At 51.6% G+C, this 18,930-nt stretch overlaps 9 protein-coding genes across 9 annotated transcripts; 3 read left to right on the forward strand and 6 right to left on the reverse strand.

The window, feature by feature from the left end:
• Positions 1-262: 262 nt before the first annotated feature.
• J4E79_003177 (uncharacterized protein) lies at positions 263-3,033 on the forward strand (the record flags this gene model as incomplete). The annotated part of the gene is made up of 3 exons (XM_049352072.1): positions 263-408; positions 461-2,006; positions 2,062-3,033. The coding sequence occupies 3 exons, from the start codon at positions 263-265 to the stop codon at positions 3,031-3,033; spliced, it is 2,664 nt and encodes an 887-aa protein (XP_049213543.1).
• A 487-nt stretch (positions 3,034-3,520) lies between these two features.
• J4E79_003178 (uncharacterized protein) lies at positions 3,521-4,937 on the reverse strand (the record flags this gene model as incomplete). The annotated part of the gene is made up of 2 exons (XM_049352073.1): positions 3,521-4,785; positions 4,835-4,937. The coding sequence occupies 2 exons, from the start codon at positions 4,935-4,937 to the stop codon at positions 3,521-3,523; spliced, it is 1,368 nt and encodes a 455-aa protein (XP_049213544.1).
• Positions 4,938-7,947: 3,010 nt separating this feature from the next.
• J4E79_003179 (uncharacterized protein) lies at positions 7,948-8,957 on the reverse strand (the record flags this gene model as incomplete). The annotated part of the gene is made up of 2 exons (XM_049352074.1): positions 7,948-8,300; positions 8,357-8,957. The coding sequence occupies 2 exons, from the start codon at positions 8,955-8,957 to the stop codon at positions 7,948-7,950; spliced, it is 954 nt and encodes a 317-aa protein (XP_049213545.1).
• Positions 8,958-9,954: 997 nt separating this feature from the next.
• On the forward strand, positions 9,955-11,025 carry J4E79_003180 (uncharacterized protein; the record flags this gene model as incomplete). Its single annotated transcript, XM_049352075.1, has 4 exons — positions 9,955-10,042; positions 10,192-10,252; positions 10,481-10,815; positions 10,880-11,025. 4 exons carry the CDS (start codon positions 9,955-9,957, stop codon positions 11,023-11,025), a joined length of 630 nt encoding a protein of 209 aa, XP_049213546.1.
• A 219-nt stretch (positions 11,026-11,244) lies between these two features.
• Positions 11,245-11,922, reverse strand: J4E79_003181 (uncharacterized protein; the record flags this gene model as incomplete). Its single annotated transcript, XM_049352076.1, has 1 exon — positions 11,245-11,922. The coding sequence occupies one exon, from the start codon at positions 11,920-11,922 to the stop codon at positions 11,245-11,247; it is 678 nt and encodes a 225-aa protein (XP_049213547.1).
• A 608-nt stretch (positions 11,923-12,530) lies between these two features.
• J4E79_003182 (uncharacterized protein) lies at positions 12,531-14,801 on the reverse strand (the record flags this gene model as incomplete). Its single annotated transcript, XM_049352077.1, has 3 exons — positions 12,531-14,541; positions 14,595-14,742; positions 14,789-14,801. 3 exons carry the CDS (start codon positions 14,799-14,801, stop codon positions 12,531-12,533), a joined length of 2,172 nt encoding a protein of 723 aa, XP_049213548.1.
• Positions 14,802-15,136: 335 nt separating this feature from the next.
• Positions 15,137-15,728, forward strand: J4E79_003183 (uncharacterized protein; the record flags this gene model as incomplete). The annotated part of the gene is made up of 2 exons (XM_049352078.1): positions 15,137-15,308; positions 15,361-15,728. 2 exons carry the CDS (start codon positions 15,137-15,139, stop codon positions 15,726-15,728), a joined length of 540 nt encoding a protein of 179 aa, XP_049213549.1.
• A 207-nt stretch (positions 15,729-15,935) lies between these two features.
• On the reverse strand, positions 15,936-16,691 carry J4E79_003184 (uncharacterized protein; the record flags this gene model as incomplete). The annotated part of the gene is made up of 2 exons (XM_049352079.1): positions 15,936-16,429; positions 16,511-16,691. 2 exons carry the CDS (start codon positions 16,689-16,691, stop codon positions 15,936-15,938), a joined length of 675 nt encoding a protein of 224 aa, XP_049213550.1.
• Positions 16,692-17,370: 679 nt separating this feature from the next.
• Positions 17,371-18,664, reverse strand: J4E79_003185 (uncharacterized protein; the record flags this gene model as incomplete). The annotated part of the gene is made up of 3 exons (XM_049352080.1): positions 17,371-17,581; positions 17,610-18,441; positions 18,478-18,664. The coding sequence occupies 3 exons, from the start codon at positions 18,662-18,664 to the stop codon at positions 17,371-17,373; spliced, it is 1,230 nt and encodes a 409-aa protein (XP_049213551.1).
• Between the last annotated feature and the right edge of the window lie 266 nt (positions 18,665-18,930).

The following is an 18,930-nucleotide window of genomic DNA, read 5'->3' on the forward strand; positions in this document are numbered from 1 at the left end:
TATGAGGAGAGCTTTGTTAGGAAGAAAGGATCGTTTGTCAGCTACGGGAGAAGGCTACAAAGACGACAGTTTGCACGGATCGGGTGACATGGCTGGCGTACGTGAAGGTTCCCGAATCATGGAGGAGGCCGGCCGTGCCCGGGGATCGGCGAATCTTACCTCCGTCCGGCGTCGCGACTTCCAGCATCCAGGACGCGACACGCCAACACCTAGCGCAAGAAGGATACCGATACACGACAGCATCGAGTCGACTATCGCAGACATGGCGACCGGACGCGCCCCAAGCTCGACACCGGTGCCCACGACCGAGACGGCTGAGTCCGCCGGCGCAACGTCTACCGTCACGGCGCCAGAATGGGAGGCCATGGCCAACCTCCTCAAGAATGTATACGACTACAGGATCGACGAGTAAGTTTCGACTTTGTATGCGCCATGCTGCTCCCAGCTGATCAACGTGCAGTGGAACATACGACCCTACCAAGCTCTTCCAGCGCAAAGTGAACAAGCGCGCCGTGCCCGACTACTACGATATCATCAAGGAGCCCATGGCCCTGAGTACGATAAAGGCCAAGATTGCGCAGCGAGAATACAAGAACTTTTCCGAGTTCGTACGCGACCTGGCGCTCATTCCCCACAATGCGCAGGTGTACAACAGGCAGGACTCGCAGGCATATGTCGATGCGCTCGAAGTAAAGAAGGTCATCGAACGCGAGCTGAAGAGGCTAGTCGACGACAAGATCGTTCCTGAGACAGTCGCCACCCTGCCGTTCTTGGGAGAGATTCCCGAACAAGACCCGCTGTTACCAGAGGAGGAAGAAGAGGAAGAGGAAGATGACGATGAGGAAGAACTCGAAGTGGACGAGGAAGAGGATGAGGACGAAGAAGATGAGGGCAAGCGCAAGAGGCGCCGCGGACCGCGTTCCACAGCAGCTATCACCAAGCGTGAAGGCGGTTCAAGAGCAGCAAAGGAAGACGCCAAGGCCGACGATCCAGAATCGCGGAAGAAGCGCGGACGACCGCCGCGGGTCGACACTCCTATGGAAGCGCGAATCAAGACCATTATGAAAGCAATCAGGAAACCGCGGAACCAACTCAACAAGCTCATGGTGAGCGCATTCGAGCGCGTCCCGGACAAGACAGTCATGCCCGAGTATCACTCTGAGATCAAGAATCCAATGGCCATGGACATCCTCAAGCGCAAGCTCAAGCGAAAGAAGTACAACTCTGTTGATCACTTCATGGTCGATGTAGAGCTCATGTTCGAAAACGCGAAGCAGTACAACGAAGAAGACAGCCAGATCTACAAGGACGCTGTACATCTCCAGAAGGAGTCGCGCAAGGTTGCAAAGGCCGAGAAGGAGAAGCCGGATACCGAATACGTCATGGAGGAAGGCCGTATCCCTATGCCCAGCGGCATCGTTCACAATGGCGAGCTATGGAAGGTCGGGGACTGGGTGCACATTCAGAACGCGAACGACCTTACAAAGCCGATTGTTGCCCAGATATACCGCACTTGGCAGGACGCGAATGGTGGGCAGTGGGTAAACGCCTGCTGGTACTACCGCCCAGAGCAGACCGTGCACCGTTTCGACAGGCACTTCTTCGAGAACGAGGTTGTCAAGACTGGCCAATATCGAGACCATCGCATCGACGAGGTCGTGGACCGATGTTTCGTAATGTTTATCACCCGTTACAACAAGGGCCGTCCCCGCGACTTTCCTTCCGATAAAGAGATCTATGTTTGCGAGGCTCGATACAACGAGGAGAACCATAAGCTCAACAAGATCAAGACATGGGCCAGTTGCTTGCCCGACGAAGTGCGAGACAAGGACTATGTAATGGATCTATTCGATGCGCCTCGAAAGTTGAAGAAGGTGCCCAGTCCGATCGCGTACTTGCTCAAGGACGAGCAAAAGGAGGACGACGATCTTCCAAAGCCAGAGTGGGGAGCTGAGAATGCTCCCCCAAAGATTGGCGCAGTGCATCGTCGTCCGCGTGACCCCAAGGTAAGTGAAAACCGCTTTAGGCCACCATGAGATCCAAAGCTAATGTTTCTTGTAGGATTCACCACCTCCCGAGCCCACCCCACCGCCGCCTCCGACACCTCCACCAGCACCCGCTATGCCTACTCCAAGCTTACCAACGGCTTCGTCACATGGCTACGACTCCTCGAGGAACTATCCGATTGCGCAAGCGCCGACTCTGACGCCAATGCCTGCCCCTACACCGCAACAGCACCATGTCGCGCCAGCGTACACGCCAACCCATGCGACACATTACCATACGCATTCTCAGTCGCCCGCCCCTCATATGCACCCGCAGGCACCGCAAGCACCAGCCTATCAACCTATCACACCACATGTGCCCTTTACACCCCAGCCAGCTGCGCCCATGCAGGGTTTCCAGACACCGCGGGCCGCGCCAGGCTACCAACAACCGTATCCACAGCAACTGCCGCTTAACTACAAGGCCCCGCAGCCTGTGGAGGTCTACGTCATGGCCGACCATGCAAACGCCAGTATACCGCTTGAGATCCGCGAGCAATTCCAGCGTGACGAAAAGGGCCGTATCTTGTTCTTCACCGCGCCGCCGCTCAACGTGGAACAGCCGCTGACTAAGGATGGGCGCGCATTGGGACACTCGGCTCGCTATCTTGCTGCAAAGGCAAAGAAGGAGGCGCTGAAGGCCTCAAAGCGCAAAGCTGGCGAGGCCAATGTCGATGAGTGTGACCAGGCAGCGAAAAAAGCGAAGGCTGATGAGGAGGCAAAGTTCAAGAAAGATGTCTCGGAACTCGGTACGAAAGCACTAAAGGCATTGGAGGACCAGCTCGCCATCGCTACGAAGACGGACTTGGAGGGTCTTTTCAACGGCCAGACTGAAGAAGGCATCTCCGCGGTTCTGGATCAGCTCACCACCGCGCAGAAGATGGCTGTGCAGCGCGAGTTGGAGCGTGAGATACACATCAAGGAGCGCGAGGAAAGTAGGATGACAGCAGTCACTGGTATGACGGCGAGGTTGGAGGAGAAGTACTAAGGTACTGTGTACGATCCATTGTATTTGTGATATCCAGTTCAAGGTTACAAAGAGACCACGGCGTTTTGATGCTTGATAGTGGTTCCAGCTCCCTACGAGTCTATTCTGGGCGTGCTTTGCTAGGCTCAATTGAAACTTTTCTCTGTCTGGGCCATCACCACCTGAGCACCTGTGAGCCCTCACAGCTCCCGTCCGTGTAATTTCTTCACTCACTTCCGTAATAACACAGCGGCCTGAATCTTTCAAGAGTGCCATTGCTTTTATGTTGAGGCTCGACTAATTAAGAAATCTACGGAATTTCGAGTGCTCACTCATTATAGCACCCAAAATGGACACACCAATGAAGCCGGTACTCTACCTCCTTGAGTCTGGATGCCTTGCTTACCCGTGGCGCATCATCTCTCTCAATACATGCTGGTTTTGGCAAGGCCAATACCATCTTAACCTTATGCCCGACGTCGCTGCTGCAATAGCCCGAGAGTCATCTCTAAAAACCCCAGCGGTCATCAAAGACCTCGGTTTCGTATACCGCCCATAGATCGGTGCGCTCGAGATACTCTTTCCCGTGATCTCTTACCTTCTCAAGCAAGAAACGACATTTGCCATATCCGTGCATTGTTGCAACTGCAATTGCCGAGTGTCCGTTCCTCTTAACAACTCTGGGGTCCGCGCCGTGGCTGAGTAGAAATTTAACGTCTTTTTCGTATCCATCATTTGCGGCCTCCCACAGAATATTGTTGCCGTCCTTCATAATACTGTTAATCGATGCACCTTTGTTGATGAAAAGGCCGGCAATATCGTATCGCCGTCTCTTGAGGGCATGCTGAAGTGGAGTCTTGTCCGAGCAGACTTTGTTCAGTTCTACGACACCATCTTCCAGTAGCATACTCCAGATCTTGATCCCACCTCTTCGGTATAGGCTCTCAGAGGACTGAGAATCAAGGCTGTAATGCTTCTTGGTCCCTTTCTTGACGTGCGCCACAATCCCAGGGTTATTGACCTCCAGAACGCGGTACAACAAAGCCGTGTTGTCGTACCTAGAGGCTTCGTTGACGAGCCAGTCTCCCAATTCGTCAGGCGCAAACGTGGAGAAGAACTTGTTTTCCTCACGGAAATCGAACAACATATTTCCGGAGACGTTCTTATGCAGACGTATCGCCGTACACAACGCTCTGCCGATCTTCTTGGCGGCATTCCGCATGTCCTTCCATGAGCCAGAGTCGCGCTTGCCCTTGACGTTGTCCGCGAGGTACTTGAGGATGCGCCCAAGCATACTGAACTGATCTGCTGCAATTGCGGCTTTGAGTGCACTCGGCAGAAGATCATGGCTTTGCTTGAGAAGCAGGGATGGTGTAAGAGTCGGGTTTTTGAAAAGCTCAATATCTCCTGAAGCGGAAGCAATAGCGGGCAACATATCTGCGAGCGGAACTGGCCATTTTTCTTTGTTGACAATATCAGTACCCTGGATATAGGCACGTAGGTATTTTGGCTCGACTGCCATGATGCTAACGCATATGATCATGGTCTGTCTAGATCGAAGTGTAGAATCAGGTTCGGAAGCCTTGACTATATCGCGGATGAAATGTATGACTTGGTTCCTCAGAGTCTCGGGACGCATAGCAGTCTCGTAGAGAACATCGCTACCATGTTGTTCGAATAGGCGAGTGGATAGTCGGTCATCCAGGAACTTGGCGAGATCCTTTGGGACAACGGCCGCAACGATACGTTTCTTGATGATGTTTGCGAACGTTTCTGCGCGCTGTCAATATCTTCAAGCATTTGGCTCATTCATTGGACTTACTGCAGATGAGTCGATATCGTAGAAGACTTCGCTGCTCGACGTCCTCTGCAACAGCCGCCAGGACTTCCTCGAAGATCTCCAAGGGCAGATCTAACAACGGCATGCGGGGCTGTTGTCTTATGACTATCAGTTGTAGAGGGATGTGCAAAGAATTGCTCGGTGTTTGTTTTGTAAAAGATACTTGCTGAGGTGTCAAAGAAAACAATAGCTTTAGTTAGATGTGAAACGCCAGAGCAGTGGGTCAATCCGCCTTCACCTTCGGGTCTTGACTCTTACTTGATGATTCAGCCAGCAATCGCAACGATAGCACTAATGCGGTAGGTGAATACGTAGGTGGAGGTAGCTTTCCCGTCGGCGTGGTATTCGAATCCACCCGCTCTGTTCTACAGGCTTAGCAAACCTAGAGAGACGTCTAGGTACAAATTGTGCTGCTCGCATGATCATGTCCTGACGATGATTTGTAGTCTCTTCGACATCGTGTGATATCATGGCAAACACCGACAGCACGTCAGCTGCTTATAGGCTCAACCTACTAATATGAGCGTATTCTTGTCAATGTGCATGCACGACGACACGTATCACTTGCGAGATTCTTAAAACGCCACCACCTGCTTATTACCATTTTCCGCTTGCCAGTTCGATGGCCGGAGATAGTTCATACCTCATGTTTACACCTTCCAGGGAGGGTAACCAGCCATACAACCCAGAGTGAGTTGAGCAGAACTAGCTCGCATCGTTTACTGACCATCAATAGCCCCACCAGCGATACCATTACTGTGAAAGTGGGGATGCCGAATTTCAACGATGGAAAGGACATCTTTATTGTTCAGAAATCCGTCCTTTACAACGATGATCAGTTCCGCGGCGGGTGTTGGATCAATAACGATAGGACAGTACATCTCAGAGCGAACCCCGAAGACTTCAAGACCTACATGACATGGCTGTACACCCGCCGACTGCCGGAGCATATTGCGGACCCAATGCTGGATACCGAGTCGAACCTGAACTGGCTGCCGACTTCATATAGTCTCGCGCGTAAAGTTGGTGATCCACGTTACCAAGACCTTCTGATCAGTCGAATGATCGAGTGCGCGCGAAGGATCGAAAGCTTTCCAAATATATCGTTCGTCGCAAGGTTATATGACGTGACAGAGGGTCTTGCGCATACGCCGGACATCCTTGGTCGAGATTTGATGGTAGATATCTGGACGTGGAAATGCCGACCTGAATGGCAGGGCCTAGACCTTTTTCAGACAGCTTACGAGTTCGCGGGGGATCTGATTTCAGCGTTAATTGCTCATCGCAATGCATCACCAGAGGAGTTGGTGGAGCCATGGGCGAGCTCCCAGGCTGATCGGTATCTAGTTGGAGCAACTCAAGACGAATGATGGTGAGAAGGCATTTTGTTAGAATAGGCTGCAACTTGAGGCAATTTCTTACAATACCAGCGCGAGAATAAAGATGCAGCAGTTTACATCCTATGCTTCGCAGGAGTTTGCTTCGGCTGGATAGCACTATGACGTGCAGCAGCGGCTTGGCAAACGCGTGAAGACGCGTCATCCCGCGATTGCCATCCCGGGCTTTCATTCACCCACTTCAACGCGTATGGTTCCGCGCATAAAGAGTCATATTTGCACTTGATGCTTCCGCAAATGTTGCGATGCAAAATCTCAAATTCGCCATGACCTTAGTGTTCACATGGCGCAATCACAACGACCGGCATCACTATTCCCCTTTCGAGGACCCTGCCGAAGTCACGATACATGCGCCGGCCACTCCTTCGATCCTTCGTATGGCAGGATGCCGCCGAATCGTTCGGACATGTCGGCGTTCTACCAATCTACTGCGTCAAACCTAGCAATACTGGCTCGCGAAGTTAGACAAGGGATGTGCAGTACTTCTAGCCTACTGCGGAGTTGCTGAAGTGGTCTTGTAATATGAGAAGGATACTGGCTTGCAGCGACCATGGTACGCTTGCGCAACATTATGTCCACAGTTCTGTCACCTGGAAACCGTGTTGTGAACACCCCAGGCAAGAACTTACCGTACTCGTTCCCAGGTAGGATGGCTTCCCCTGCAAAACGCCCAAAAAGAGACAATGTTCATAGTGGTCCTGAGTGAGTCTATGAAACTCTGGTAATGGCGTTAACTCACAAAAACCTAGCTTCACGGGCACAACAATCGCCGTCCGAGTCGAGGATGAGACTTTTCAGGTTCACCAGAAGCTTGCGTGTGCGACCTCGGACTTCTTCAAAAACGATGCCGGTATCGTCGCGATCGACGTCGAACAAAAACCAATCCGCATCGACGGTCATACTGCGGCCACCTTCAGAACATACCTCACTTGGCTGTATACGAAGCAGATGGAACATGTAACGGGCATAAGGCATATGTGGCAAACCTTAGTGAGGGCCTTCCTCATAGGGATCACGTTGCTCGATACCACGTTTCGTAATGCAGTTATAGCAAGCATGGCGCAGCGCGCGTGTGCCGGGAGATATCCAAGTCTCAGCCTGGTGAAAGAGGTCTATGTTGGAACATCTAAGGGGGCTTTAATAAGGAATCTCCTGGTTGACATATGGGTTATAGGACGGCCAACTCTGTCGGACGAGCTACGCGACCCGGCAGCCGAGATGCACGGAGACTTCGTGAACGACCTACTATGGGCATTCTTCACGTCGCCACTATCCCGTTCGACAGACGAGAAGCCGTGGCTCACTGATCCACATCGCTATCTTGAAGCTGTCGGTTAGGCCGTGGTGGCTATGCCGTCCAATCTTTAGAAGGGGATGACCGCCTTTGGCACTTCTTCCATTTCATGACCTATGCGTTAGTTATAGTAGGCACACGCGTTATTTTATCATGTAATCGAAGTTTACCGCTTAGAAGCTGCTATGCAACGGCAGCGTTCATGTTAATATCACGGTACAGATCATAGTTCGACCCGGCGAAGGAGACTCAGGCACCGTATCAAAGACTATCAGCCATCGTATGCAATTATATAGGAACATGGCTACTAGTATAATTTATGAGCTACCATTTGTCGATTGCAACGCTCGATCAGGAACGTGTGATCCTAGCACACATGGTGATGCTACTGACAATGTGTCGAGTTACTGCGCCGCTCGATCGGCCTCTTCCAAAGCCTTGCCCGCGCTCATCTTGCCTAATATCTCAACTTCCGGCATAAGCGCTGGGCTCGCATCTTCGACGCCATCGGTGTTTCCATCCCACTTCAAGCGAACAAGAGACATGCCCTCGGGGTCATCAGCATCCTCTTTCTCTGCGACCAAGATGATGTTTCGATGGACGGTAGGTCTGAAAGCACATTGTCGTGGATGCGCTCTACGAATATCGGCCCAAGGATCGCTTGAAGAATGCCAGTTCCCGAGCATCTGGAAGCGAGACTCTTCTGTCTTCTTCATCTTTGCCCATGATGGCTCGATCATGGAGCTGATGGGTAGGGCTATGCAGAGTTAGCTAACGTGCAAAGTCTCTTACATGAGCACATGCGTTAGGTACCTTTTTTCACCAAGCTATACCACCCGTACACTTTCTTGGGCGACGCATCCGAAGTGGCAGGCCCCTGCGTTGGCTTGTCATCTTTGTCGTCATCATCCGCATACGGGTCATCTCCACCCCATTCCTCAGCCTCCCGTTCCTTCAGATCGAACCAATCTTGGTTACCGATATCGATGTTGGAGCCCCATGAATCCGCCTCGACATTGCTGCAACGTCCAACGCCTGAAACGTCTTCCTCGTCTTGGCTCGAGTTGAGCAGAACGACTAAGACTCCGTTGTTGTCGAAGTCCTTTTGGTCGGCTACTATGAAGTAGAGCGGATGAATGGTATCGTCTTGGTCGCGTAGCTCGATGAAGTAGTCGTAAACGTCTCGCAACGAGCGACCGCTGAAGTCTGGCTGCGGAGCGAATTTAGACCTCCCCGTACTGAGCTCGCCCGTGTTGATGCTTTCTTCAAGCCGTTGGCTGTCTGCTGTGTCTAGAGCAGCTGTGTAGAAGATGGCAAACTTGAAACGATTTAGACCATTCAGTGTTGCGCGGTGGTATTCTGTATTCGGCGCTTTTTTAGGGAGTGTTTTCGCGAGGTCCTTTGTGGAAGACATATTGTGTTGAGTGGTTTGATTGAGGGCAAAGAGTTGGTTTGGATGAGGTGGACGGGTAGATTGAAACCACTTCTCAGCCGTAGTTTCCAGCTGGGTCAGTTCAGGCAACTGCGAATGCGTGACGAGGAGCGCTATAATGGGGCGAGCCTTGTGACCAGAGATGGCCCTGCGTACACTATTGTTGCTCAAATTTTAGCGTCGCAGCCGGGCGTAAGGCGATGATGCGAGGTACGATGAGAAGCCACAAGTGGGGCAGGGTCGCACCAAGCTTATGTGTGGTGCTGCACACTACCTAGGTATGATGTCAGAGATTGGCTGTCATTGGAGATCTCACTGGCGGGCCGAGCCTTCCCGTTCATCTACAGCCTCTTACTTCCCGCACGTCTTGACGGTAATGTACGACACTTTCGCTTTTTCTCGGCTTGCCCGGTGAGAATGTCTCAGTATGCTGACGACTTAGTCCTATAGTCGAAGGTTGTACCATTTGTAGACATGGGTTAGTAAACTACTGCTGATCTTTTAAGTTTATCAGCTCTACTAAATACCATGGAATGAAGGGCATTGGCCGATTTCAATCATGATCTCGACGACAAGGCAGATACATGCCGAAGCCCAGCTTATTCACAGCAACGATCCGGGTAATCGGCTTCCGCTTTGCCATACCGGTGAGATTAGGCGCGCCCTCTTCGACCATCGTATACAGCAACTACAAGCAGATCAGTTCGCGCCTCATCCTTTTAGCTTCTACCCGGGGCAGCTCCAACTGCGGTTCTGCAGATCATTGGCAAGGTTTTGAAACTAGTTCAAGAATTCGATCATACGATTGCATTGACTATGTTCAGCTGTGAGTACAGAAGAGGCCTCCCAATACTTGGGCAGGGTTGACATGGGCATGTGAATGGGGGCCACGACGAGTATATAGAAGGCAGCCTCGATATCATGTATTCCACACAACAGCCGTTTTCAAACACTTGAATACCTTACCACACAAGCCATCATGTTCAAGACTCTCCTGGTTTCTGGTCTGATAGCCTCCGGGCTCGCTGCACCCGGCATGATCTTCAACTGTGGCGACAACCTGCAAGGTAAACGTCCCTGCATCCCTGAAAGTGCTTTATACTCAACTTGGCTCAGATATCTGCAACAACATGTGCTGGGGCGCTTACTGCACTCGACCATCGTTCGGAGTAACACTGAACTATGACCGCTATGGTGGTACTGGAAATCGTGACAGTGCTATCGGAAGAGCCCGTCAAAGATCAGCTGGCTGTCTTCCTAGGCCTAACCGTTGCAGCGTAAGTCTCCCTCCACTTTGTTCAAAAGAAGGACTGAACACCCTGACGTCTACGTTGATGTTGGATCACCTACTTTGCATTTTCTTCATCTTGATGTAGACTCCAGGGTGTTCAGTATTTTCCTTGAATGAGGTGCATCAACTTTCCAAAGGATTCGCTGACCCACTTATAGACGCGCGGTGGTAATCCACGTGCTGGCGAGAACTGCGACGAATATCCATTCGCCAGTACCTCTGATGCCGATGCGCGTGGTCAAGTCACCAAGTGTGTCATCAACAGGCACAACGATCGTCAGGGTAATATCATCCAACAATACACCACCGGCACATGCAACAGCCAACCCTGCCAGTTTATCGTCGGCTTTGGCAATCCGGCCGCAAATGGCGTGCAATACTGTCAAGCGTACAATGACCCTCATGGTCAATGTATCAATAACCAGACTGCGCAAATCTACAAGAACGGCGGCCCAGACGTGCGTCCAGCGACGAAAAAGCGCTCTGGGCTTGAGCCTATCGCACAGGCCGCGCTCTTCCGAATGGCTAGCGGCATGGAAGTACTGTTGCGTAAGTCTTTATTCCTCTTGGTGCGGAGATATATCCCCGTCAACTAGTGCTAACATTCCTCCAGCAATCGACACTGTACTCAACAGCACCTGGGTTCACCCCACTCCACGCAACATGACTATGAAAGCATGGGTTGAGGAAAACGACGAAGACGAAAACCACATTGCCTGGGACTTTGTCGAAGATTTCGTCGCTACTAGGCTTGACTAAAGCCGCTTTGACACTTTCCCAATGCTCAGCCTCGCAGGTTTCTCCGTGTTTGCCGAAACACTGACTTTCATTGAAGCTTGGTACTGCATCAGACTATCGTCACTTATCCGATCCCTCAATACGACTGCATATTAAACCTCGGGGTCATTGCTAGGAAAATCTTTTCTATCGTTTTCTATCTACCTAGGTACAGATCATTAGTTTGTAGCAAGCAATCTACTATACCCAATTCGCGCCTGACATGTCATCATCCTTATCATCCTCTTTATCCTCTTCATCATCACTCTCAACACGGCCCTCCTCCCCAGACGATTCAATCGACTGTGACTTTTTGATGGTACGGAACTTGACAACACGTTCTCTTTTGGGCGACAGCGTCTTCTTCTTCTCTTTCGTCGTAGTAGCTTTGGCCTTGGTAGTCTGGTTTCCCTTAGCCTTGGTAGCCTGCTTTCTCTTTGTAGCCGGCACAGCAGATTCTTCTGTCGTGATACTCTCGGCGCTTTCCAACTCACTATCGTCCGAGTCGTGAGCAGCTACATCCACCTCCTTCTTGACCTTTCTACCTTTGGTTCCGCTGTTCTTTGTTACTTTGCCAGCTTTTGTCTTCTTTATGTTGTTCTTTTGCTGTTGCTTGGCCCCTGTCTTGCTCTTGCCAGTAGTTCTGGGCTTCTTCACAAGAACATATAGAGCCCTAGTGCGTATCCCCTCCTTAGCTCCAGGCTTAGACCTTGGTTTAGGTGAAGGTGACTTTGGCTTCCGCAGCGCTGCCTCCTTAGCGGCTCTCTCTCTGGCCGCATCCTCTTGAGCTTTTCGGAATGCATCCTCGTTGAGATTTATTCGAACCACGGATCGTCTCTCTCGTGTAGTAGCCGCGGTGGCAATGATTTTTGGAGGCATAGCGTGGATCATTCAATGACTGAGACCGAGATCGAGTAGCGGCTTGGTCTTGAGTTTGATTGGGTGTCACAAAGTAATTGTGTTCCGAAGATTGGCGAATGACTTTGTGATTTTGAACCGCAGACGGGATACTAGGCGCGAACTAAATAGCCCTGTCTTGTGTCGACCGCCGCATGCGGCCGACATGGTCGCGAACAAAGCCAGACCAAAGAACCACAGAGGTTGAAGTAGATCCACTAAGTGATTATGGCGAAGATGCTTTGTTCCGAGACGTCAAAGATCGAGGACACTGTTGCGAATTAGAAGTCAAGTACCGTGAGGGCCGACTGCGTTGCCTTTGTCTGTGAGTTAGAGGGTCTTGGGCACATCCAACTGTCTCACATAGACGCGCAGAGTCAAGGTAGCTACCATTAAAACAGATAGGTATTGGGGTATACTACCAAATGAAGATACATGTTATGACACTTCGTGTGCCTTCGCCTGCCATGATCGTGATCGTAACAACCTTGCAAACACCAAAAACGCGCTTAGCGGCAACAAACGCCAACAATATCGCAAGTCGTACGCTCATGTAATGATATGCTAAATACTCGCAATGCAAAGCGAGACTAACCAGCAAATGCAAATCGCTTAAGGTTAAACAACGGTTTTCGGGGCGAGCACTCGCTTTCGGCTTCGCTATCCGGAACAAGGAGGTCTTCGCTCCCCTTCAGTGATGATCTCCTCCTCTTCGCAGGCGTCATAGGGGGTGGTGAGCTCGCGGCTATGACTACCTCGGCCTCAATAGCCGCCTCTACAGCCGCCCAAGCAGAGACTGCAAGTTTCACGTCTACATCTTTCTTGGACGGTGTTGCAGGGATGATGGGTTCCTCATCGGGCGCCGAAAAGGTTGTAAGAGCAGAAGCTTGAGATGGCGGCGTAGGTTGCCATGCCTCAGTGGGCCGACGGTTCAGACGGCTCTTACTAGCTCTTGGCATACCCGGTGCTGGTGAAGGAGACTTGTATGTGAACTTTGATCGCAGCTCACTCATTGTGGATGCGATTGCAGCGCTAAAGGCCGTTTCGGGCTCGGGGGAAGATGCCGGCGTGAGAGTGCCGATAGTATCTTGTGACTGTGCAGTGCTGCCCCTGGAGAAGACAGTCGACTGTGATTCGCTCCTAAAGCTGGACTGTGTATCACTGAAGACCCGTAGCTTCTTCTTAGGGGCAGACGCCGCTTGCTCTAAATCAGCCACTTCGGCCATAACCTCCTGTATTGAGTCATCCGAATAGAGCTCGAAGTCCTGGTCGGTCTTCCTCCTCGTACTCTTCTCTCGGTGTAAGGTTGGGCTTGGTTCTGGTATAGAAGGTGCGAAAAATTGGCTCCGCACAACACCTTCGTCGCCAGCGGCGGGTGTATCGGAGACAGAATCGGAGCACAGTCGTTGTCTCTTAGAAGGATGCGGAACCGAACGTCTACCCGCAGTTGGATCAGTCATGGTGCGTCGTGGTGGTTGAGGCGCCGTACTAGGCGTCGGAGGATTCGGTCGCAAACGGGAGATTGGAGCGGGTACTGCGGCCCATCCATTTGACTCTCTCTGTTGTTCCAGCAATACTTGCTGACTGGGTGATGGTGTGAAAACATTTGGCGACAATTCGGCCAACGGCGTACGCTTAGGCTTGAAGAACGAATCAATCGGCTTTGAGCCTTTCGCGTCGGGTGTCTGAATGATTGTCGAGGCTCTCCGAGAGGGACCAAACGAATTTCTGCCAGGCCTACTGTTGCTCGTGATGCTCATCGGGAGTTTTGTGCGTGGGTATAGGTCACCACTTGCAACACCCATGGCGAGGTGTGCAGGTACCTCCTCTCCGATGTAAAGCATATCAGCGAGATCGACCCCTTCATCCAGTGGCGTAAGATTGACGAGCTGCTTGGCGACCGGACAGTAGACCCATTGGTAAAGGAAGGTTTTCTCAGCCTGATCAAACAATTCCAAGAAACCAGCGGGCACCTTGAGCTTGCCGTCGTATTGCGCAGCTTTGACGAGACGGTCGACAGTTTTGTGTTTCCGCAGCATTCGATGGGCAGTCTTCAGGCCAAGTCCACCAATACCTGAGAGATAATCGCAACCGCTCAGGATGCACATTCTTCGAAAGTCGGCGTCAGACCATCCCACGAAGCTGACTTCCCTGCAGGCAGTGAAGTGATTCCGGTTGACCTCGATGCATTCTCCGTACTTGTCCAGCTTTGTTATCAGGCACTTGACGCCGAAGACGAGTAGATCGGAGTCTTCGGACAAGACCCCATGGATTATGCCCTTCCGCTCCAGGTATGCAAGCTGCGAATCAGCTTCGTAAGGCGCGACGACGTACTCGATGTTGTGCTGCTTCAGTTCTTCGATGACCATCCGCGCCATTTCCGGTGTCACGTCCACGCTCTTCTGCAATTCCTGTTGTGCCTGGGCTGTCTTTCCGACCTTGAGGAGTTCCAGCCCGAGCCTCTTGCCCTCCTTTCTTCGTTCCCTTCGATCTTTCTCCGTGCCAGCTTTACTCGGTAGGTTGTCTCCGTCGAATACCAGGTAGGGGGTGACGCCGAAGTGGATGAGCATGCGGACGCGGTGCATGACGAAGTCGACATATCTAGGGATTAAGGTCAGCAAATGCTCGTCATCCATAGACGCATCAACGCATACTTGGTCGTCGGCTTCTCGAGCGCCAGGTCAATCGCACAGGTCGCGGTAGCACGGTGGAGCCAGCCATAGGTGTCGACGCCTATCGTCTTGCCGGCGTATTTCTTGAGAGTACATGGTTGTTGAACCGACTTGAGTAGCGGAAGGAGGCCTGTTCGGCTGTCAGTATTGTAGACGGGATGATTGGGTGTACCAACCTGAGATGCCCATCTTGTACCCTTCGCCGCTCACGCGTCCGTCCTATACAACGGGCAGAGAAGCAACAGCTACCGCAACATGGTGGTTTTGCAGTCTGATGACGAGAGGAGAGACGCCCTTATGCACTACGAATCAAGCGAAAAAGAAAAGGGAGCGCGTTCACATCGATAGTGTGGAGCAGTCATTGATCGCGGGTACACGAGATGACAGGAACGCGCCCCGCTAACATATGCACTAGTCCGCGTCCGACGGCTAGCGTGGTCGCGATCGCCGAGCGCCGATGGATATCCAAAATTTCTTGCGCGAACCGCGAACACCAACATCAAACAAAACGTCAAACTTTCAAAATGGTCAGCAATCGTCTCGACAAGGTGCATAAGAAGATTACGAAGAAGAAGGGAAAGAATCCCAACCTGCACGAGGGCAGCCGGGATACCAAGCGGTTACAGAGCGCAGCGCAGAGAGACGAAAAGCTCAATCGCGTTTTCAGACAACGAAAAGATCAAAATCGAACATACGGTATGCGTTATGTTTGCAGTCGATTGACCGTATTATCGCTAACTAGTGATAGTTAATAGAGTCAAATCATTCCAATCATATACCGCAGAGCATGTCGCACCACTCAGCGTACCGGAGATCCAGGCCATGATTGAGGATTACTTAGGTCGCGATGACGAAGAGCTGGCCCAACTGAAGGCAGCTCGTCGTCCAGGACGGCCAGCAAGCACGCGTCAAAATTTGTTGGAGATCCACCAGAACACCGAGCGAGACGAGTATGCCGCTGGCTTCTGGGTACCGGACCTTGAGGACGAGCTCAACTTGAAGAAGCTGAAAGAGTGGAACGGCGAGTGGGCTCAGCTGGCCACTCTCAAGTTTTCCAGAATCTCAAAGGAGGGTTTCAAGAAGGAGTCTAGCTTCCCGCCCAAGGGCATGTCATGAGCGAATGAGAAATGCATGGATCGGAGTAATTGAAGGATTCGGGCGTTTGGGAGCAAATGAAAACAATCGACGTAGACTTAGCGCTACGTCGTAGATATACCCAGAAAAGTTTAATTTACCACACGAAGGCTTACAACATACGCAACATCCTTTTAGCCACTTGTTTCAGGATCGAATTTGAAGTATCAGGAAAGGGAGCGTGGTTATCTACTTGTACTGTTGGAACGCAACATGCCAAACCTTCAGCCCCTTTGGCCCGCTCCTCAGATAAGGAATAAGTTTCCCAAATTCCTCAGTCTTGCGGAACTCCATATGCGCCTCTACACTCGGCCATCCGAAAAACGCCGCAAACAGCTTTCCATCAACACCCACACCCAAACTCTCGTGTTGGTGTGGCTCAACACTCCATCCACCTATCACTCCTTTGGTCTCAGCATTAGGTATTTCGGTTGCCAAGGTGCGGAAAGTGGAGAACTGGAAGGTGTATTCCGCTTGTGAGTAGTCGGGGGCGAAGAATGCGTTTACGCATTCCGTTACGGGCATGGTGAATGGGTTATCGCTTCTAGTGTGCGCAGCGGGAAAGTTGACGTGGAAGATTGTTGGGTCGTCGCCAGATGCAAGTTTTTCCATGATGGTCGCCAGGAAAGGTTGGTAGCCTGGGGTCTTTTCGAATGTTCTATGGTCCTCGATGGATTCCCATTCTACATTCGGTCAGCAAGTTCGTATAGTGCTGGCAATCCTTGCGTAGTAGTTGGTTGGGCAAAGCACGAGTAAATACGCACCTACTGCCATTTGCACGGTTTCCGGGTTCTCGATCTGTCGGCCCCAGTACAATGCTTTGGCACCGGGCTGTTTGGCAATAGTGCTGAGGGTTGACTCCCATGTTTCTTTCGCTTCGCCCGATGAGAGATCGAGCCCGGGTTTCATGGGTATGTACACAATCTCGGTAGCGTTTTCCGACATTTTGGGTATGTAATTTGTATGGATGTTGTGGTTAGTAGCTTGAGTGGTGGGGATTAAAATAGAGGAGGTGGGACAATAGTAAGAAGTCAGACAATGAGGCAATGAAGAAGTAGGGCTATGGTGTTGTTCTGTCGCATCTTGCTACATGCATACGATGAGCTGTTTGCCCCACACCAAGCTTGACGTAGGGAAGGGCCGAAAGTGGGGTAACAAAGTGGAACCAGACACGATCGAGGCCCTTCCGATATTCCACCCAATCCTTCCGCGTCCTGAGATTCATATACAACTGACATGGTAGCAACCCGAGAGCTTGCAGCAGCATTTGGTAAGCGAACCTAGGTATCGCAACTTGACCTCCAACCTTATCCACGCCCAAGTACTTTCCATCCCACACCCAGATTGCTTCTCAGTTCCAGCCATGCTTGTTATAACAGCTCCCCAAGGTATCAACACTACCATCACACCAGAAGAAGAGCTCCTCTCAACCCTGCGCAGTCCCGTCATCTTCGTACACATGTGTCGCCTCCGCCTTTCAATTTTTGCGCACAGGTGACACATGCTTTGGTACCGCAACCGAAACATTGCCTTGAGAACTCGTCGAGTATTCGAATACAGAATGCGCAAGTATGCTGGCCTTCAACCCTAATCCACAACGTATCATGGTCACAGTTGGATCTCCTCACTCGTGATCGTTCTGCTGCTGTGGCCTCGTACTGCTTTGCTGCATGTTCCTTTGCCGCGCGCTTCCTCGATTCCTCTTGTCTTGCACGGTGAGCTGCTTCTTGCCTCGCACGATGCTCTGCTTTCCGTCTTGCACGAAGCTCCACTTGCTCTCTCGTACGACGTTCTGCTTCCTCTCTCGCACGATACTTTTCTTCTTGTCTCGCATACTCCTCTGCTTCTTTTCTCGCCCAATACTCTGCTTCCTCTCTCATGCGACGCTCTTCTTTCTGCGTCGCCCAATACTCTGCTTCCTCTCTCGCATACTCCTCTGCTTCTCTTGCTGCTTTCTTTGCTGCCTCCCATCCTGCTTTTTGTTCTGCTGCCTGTCTTGCTTTTTGTTCTGCTTCTCGCTTCGCTTTCTTTCGTGCTTTTCGGGACTCCTTTTCAGCACGTTGTTCAGCCTCCCATGCTTGTCTTGTCTGTTCCCACTGTCGGGCCTGTTCAGCCTTTTCTTTCGCAAGCCGTTCTTTCCTCGCCTTCTCAGCCAGCTCAGCCACAAGCCTTTCGCGTTCTTGATTTTTTCGTTTCGTGAGGTCATCGTTCAGCTGTTCGAGCCGTACCCTTGCTTCGTCTAGGCGTATCTGCTTGATCCGAATGGCGTTCTCCGCGTTGATTGTGGCTAACGTGATGTCGCTCTTCTCTTGTTCACTCAGTCTGTTGCTCAAGAAGGCCAATGTGCCCGCTTCCGACTGATTGTCGTTTGCTAGCTTTGCTCGATTCTCAAAGACATTCCTGTTCAGGCACTCGAGTTCGGCTTCAAGAGACTTGACAGTGTTACGACATTGACGAATCTGCTCTTTCTGAGATCTCTCATAGTTGAGCCACTCTTGTCGTATCCGGTTGCTCTCTGCTTGTGCACGCGCTTCCCTTTGCGCTGGTGTCTCGTTTTGCGGGTGCGGCTGAGGGTTTGGCTGTGATGTGGCTGGAGATGGAGCGTAAGGTTGACTGCCTGAGGATGAAGCAGTTCGTTGTTGACGGCTGCGATCGTATTCGCTCCTCTTAGTCGCATCTTTGAGTACTTCCCATGCTGCGTTGATCTGTGCCCGACGTTAGTACGGCTCACTCTTCAAAGCACGGTGGCCTCTCCGCACAAGCTGAATCGTCGCGGTCGCATGTTGAGATCCGATGTTCTTGTCCGGGTGATGCAATAGTGCGAGGCGGCGGTATGACGTCTTGATCTCGCCGTACAGCGCAGAAGGTCGCACCCCCAAGGTGACGTAGTAGTCTTGCGTGGGAAGTGCGGGAGCCATCTCCGTGCGGACTACCTAAACAGGTGCTGCTGGGAACGTCGCGTGACCTATAGGTGCTGCATTCGAACGGAGGGACGTTCGAATGTACAAGCGGTATTAGCAAGATGCAGTAGTTTGTGTTGTCACAATCTCGACAGTTTGAGAGCACGGCAGTTGCAGCAGCAAAGCTGTGTTCCGGTTTTGGACGCGCTGTGGGGTTCGCGACGCGTTTACAGACCGCCAAGGAAAGAGAGAGCAAGAGTGAAAGTGACCGCGGGAGAGTTGGA

The sequence above is a fragment of the Alternaria viburni genome (genome assembly GCF_023758015.1).
Source record: "Alternaria viburni strain BMP 2772 chromosome Unknown scaffold_5, whole genome shotgun sequence".
In the NCBI taxonomy this organism is placed as follows: domain Eukaryota; kingdom Fungi; phylum Ascomycota; class Dothideomycetes; order Pleosporales; family Pleosporaceae; genus Alternaria; species Alternaria viburni.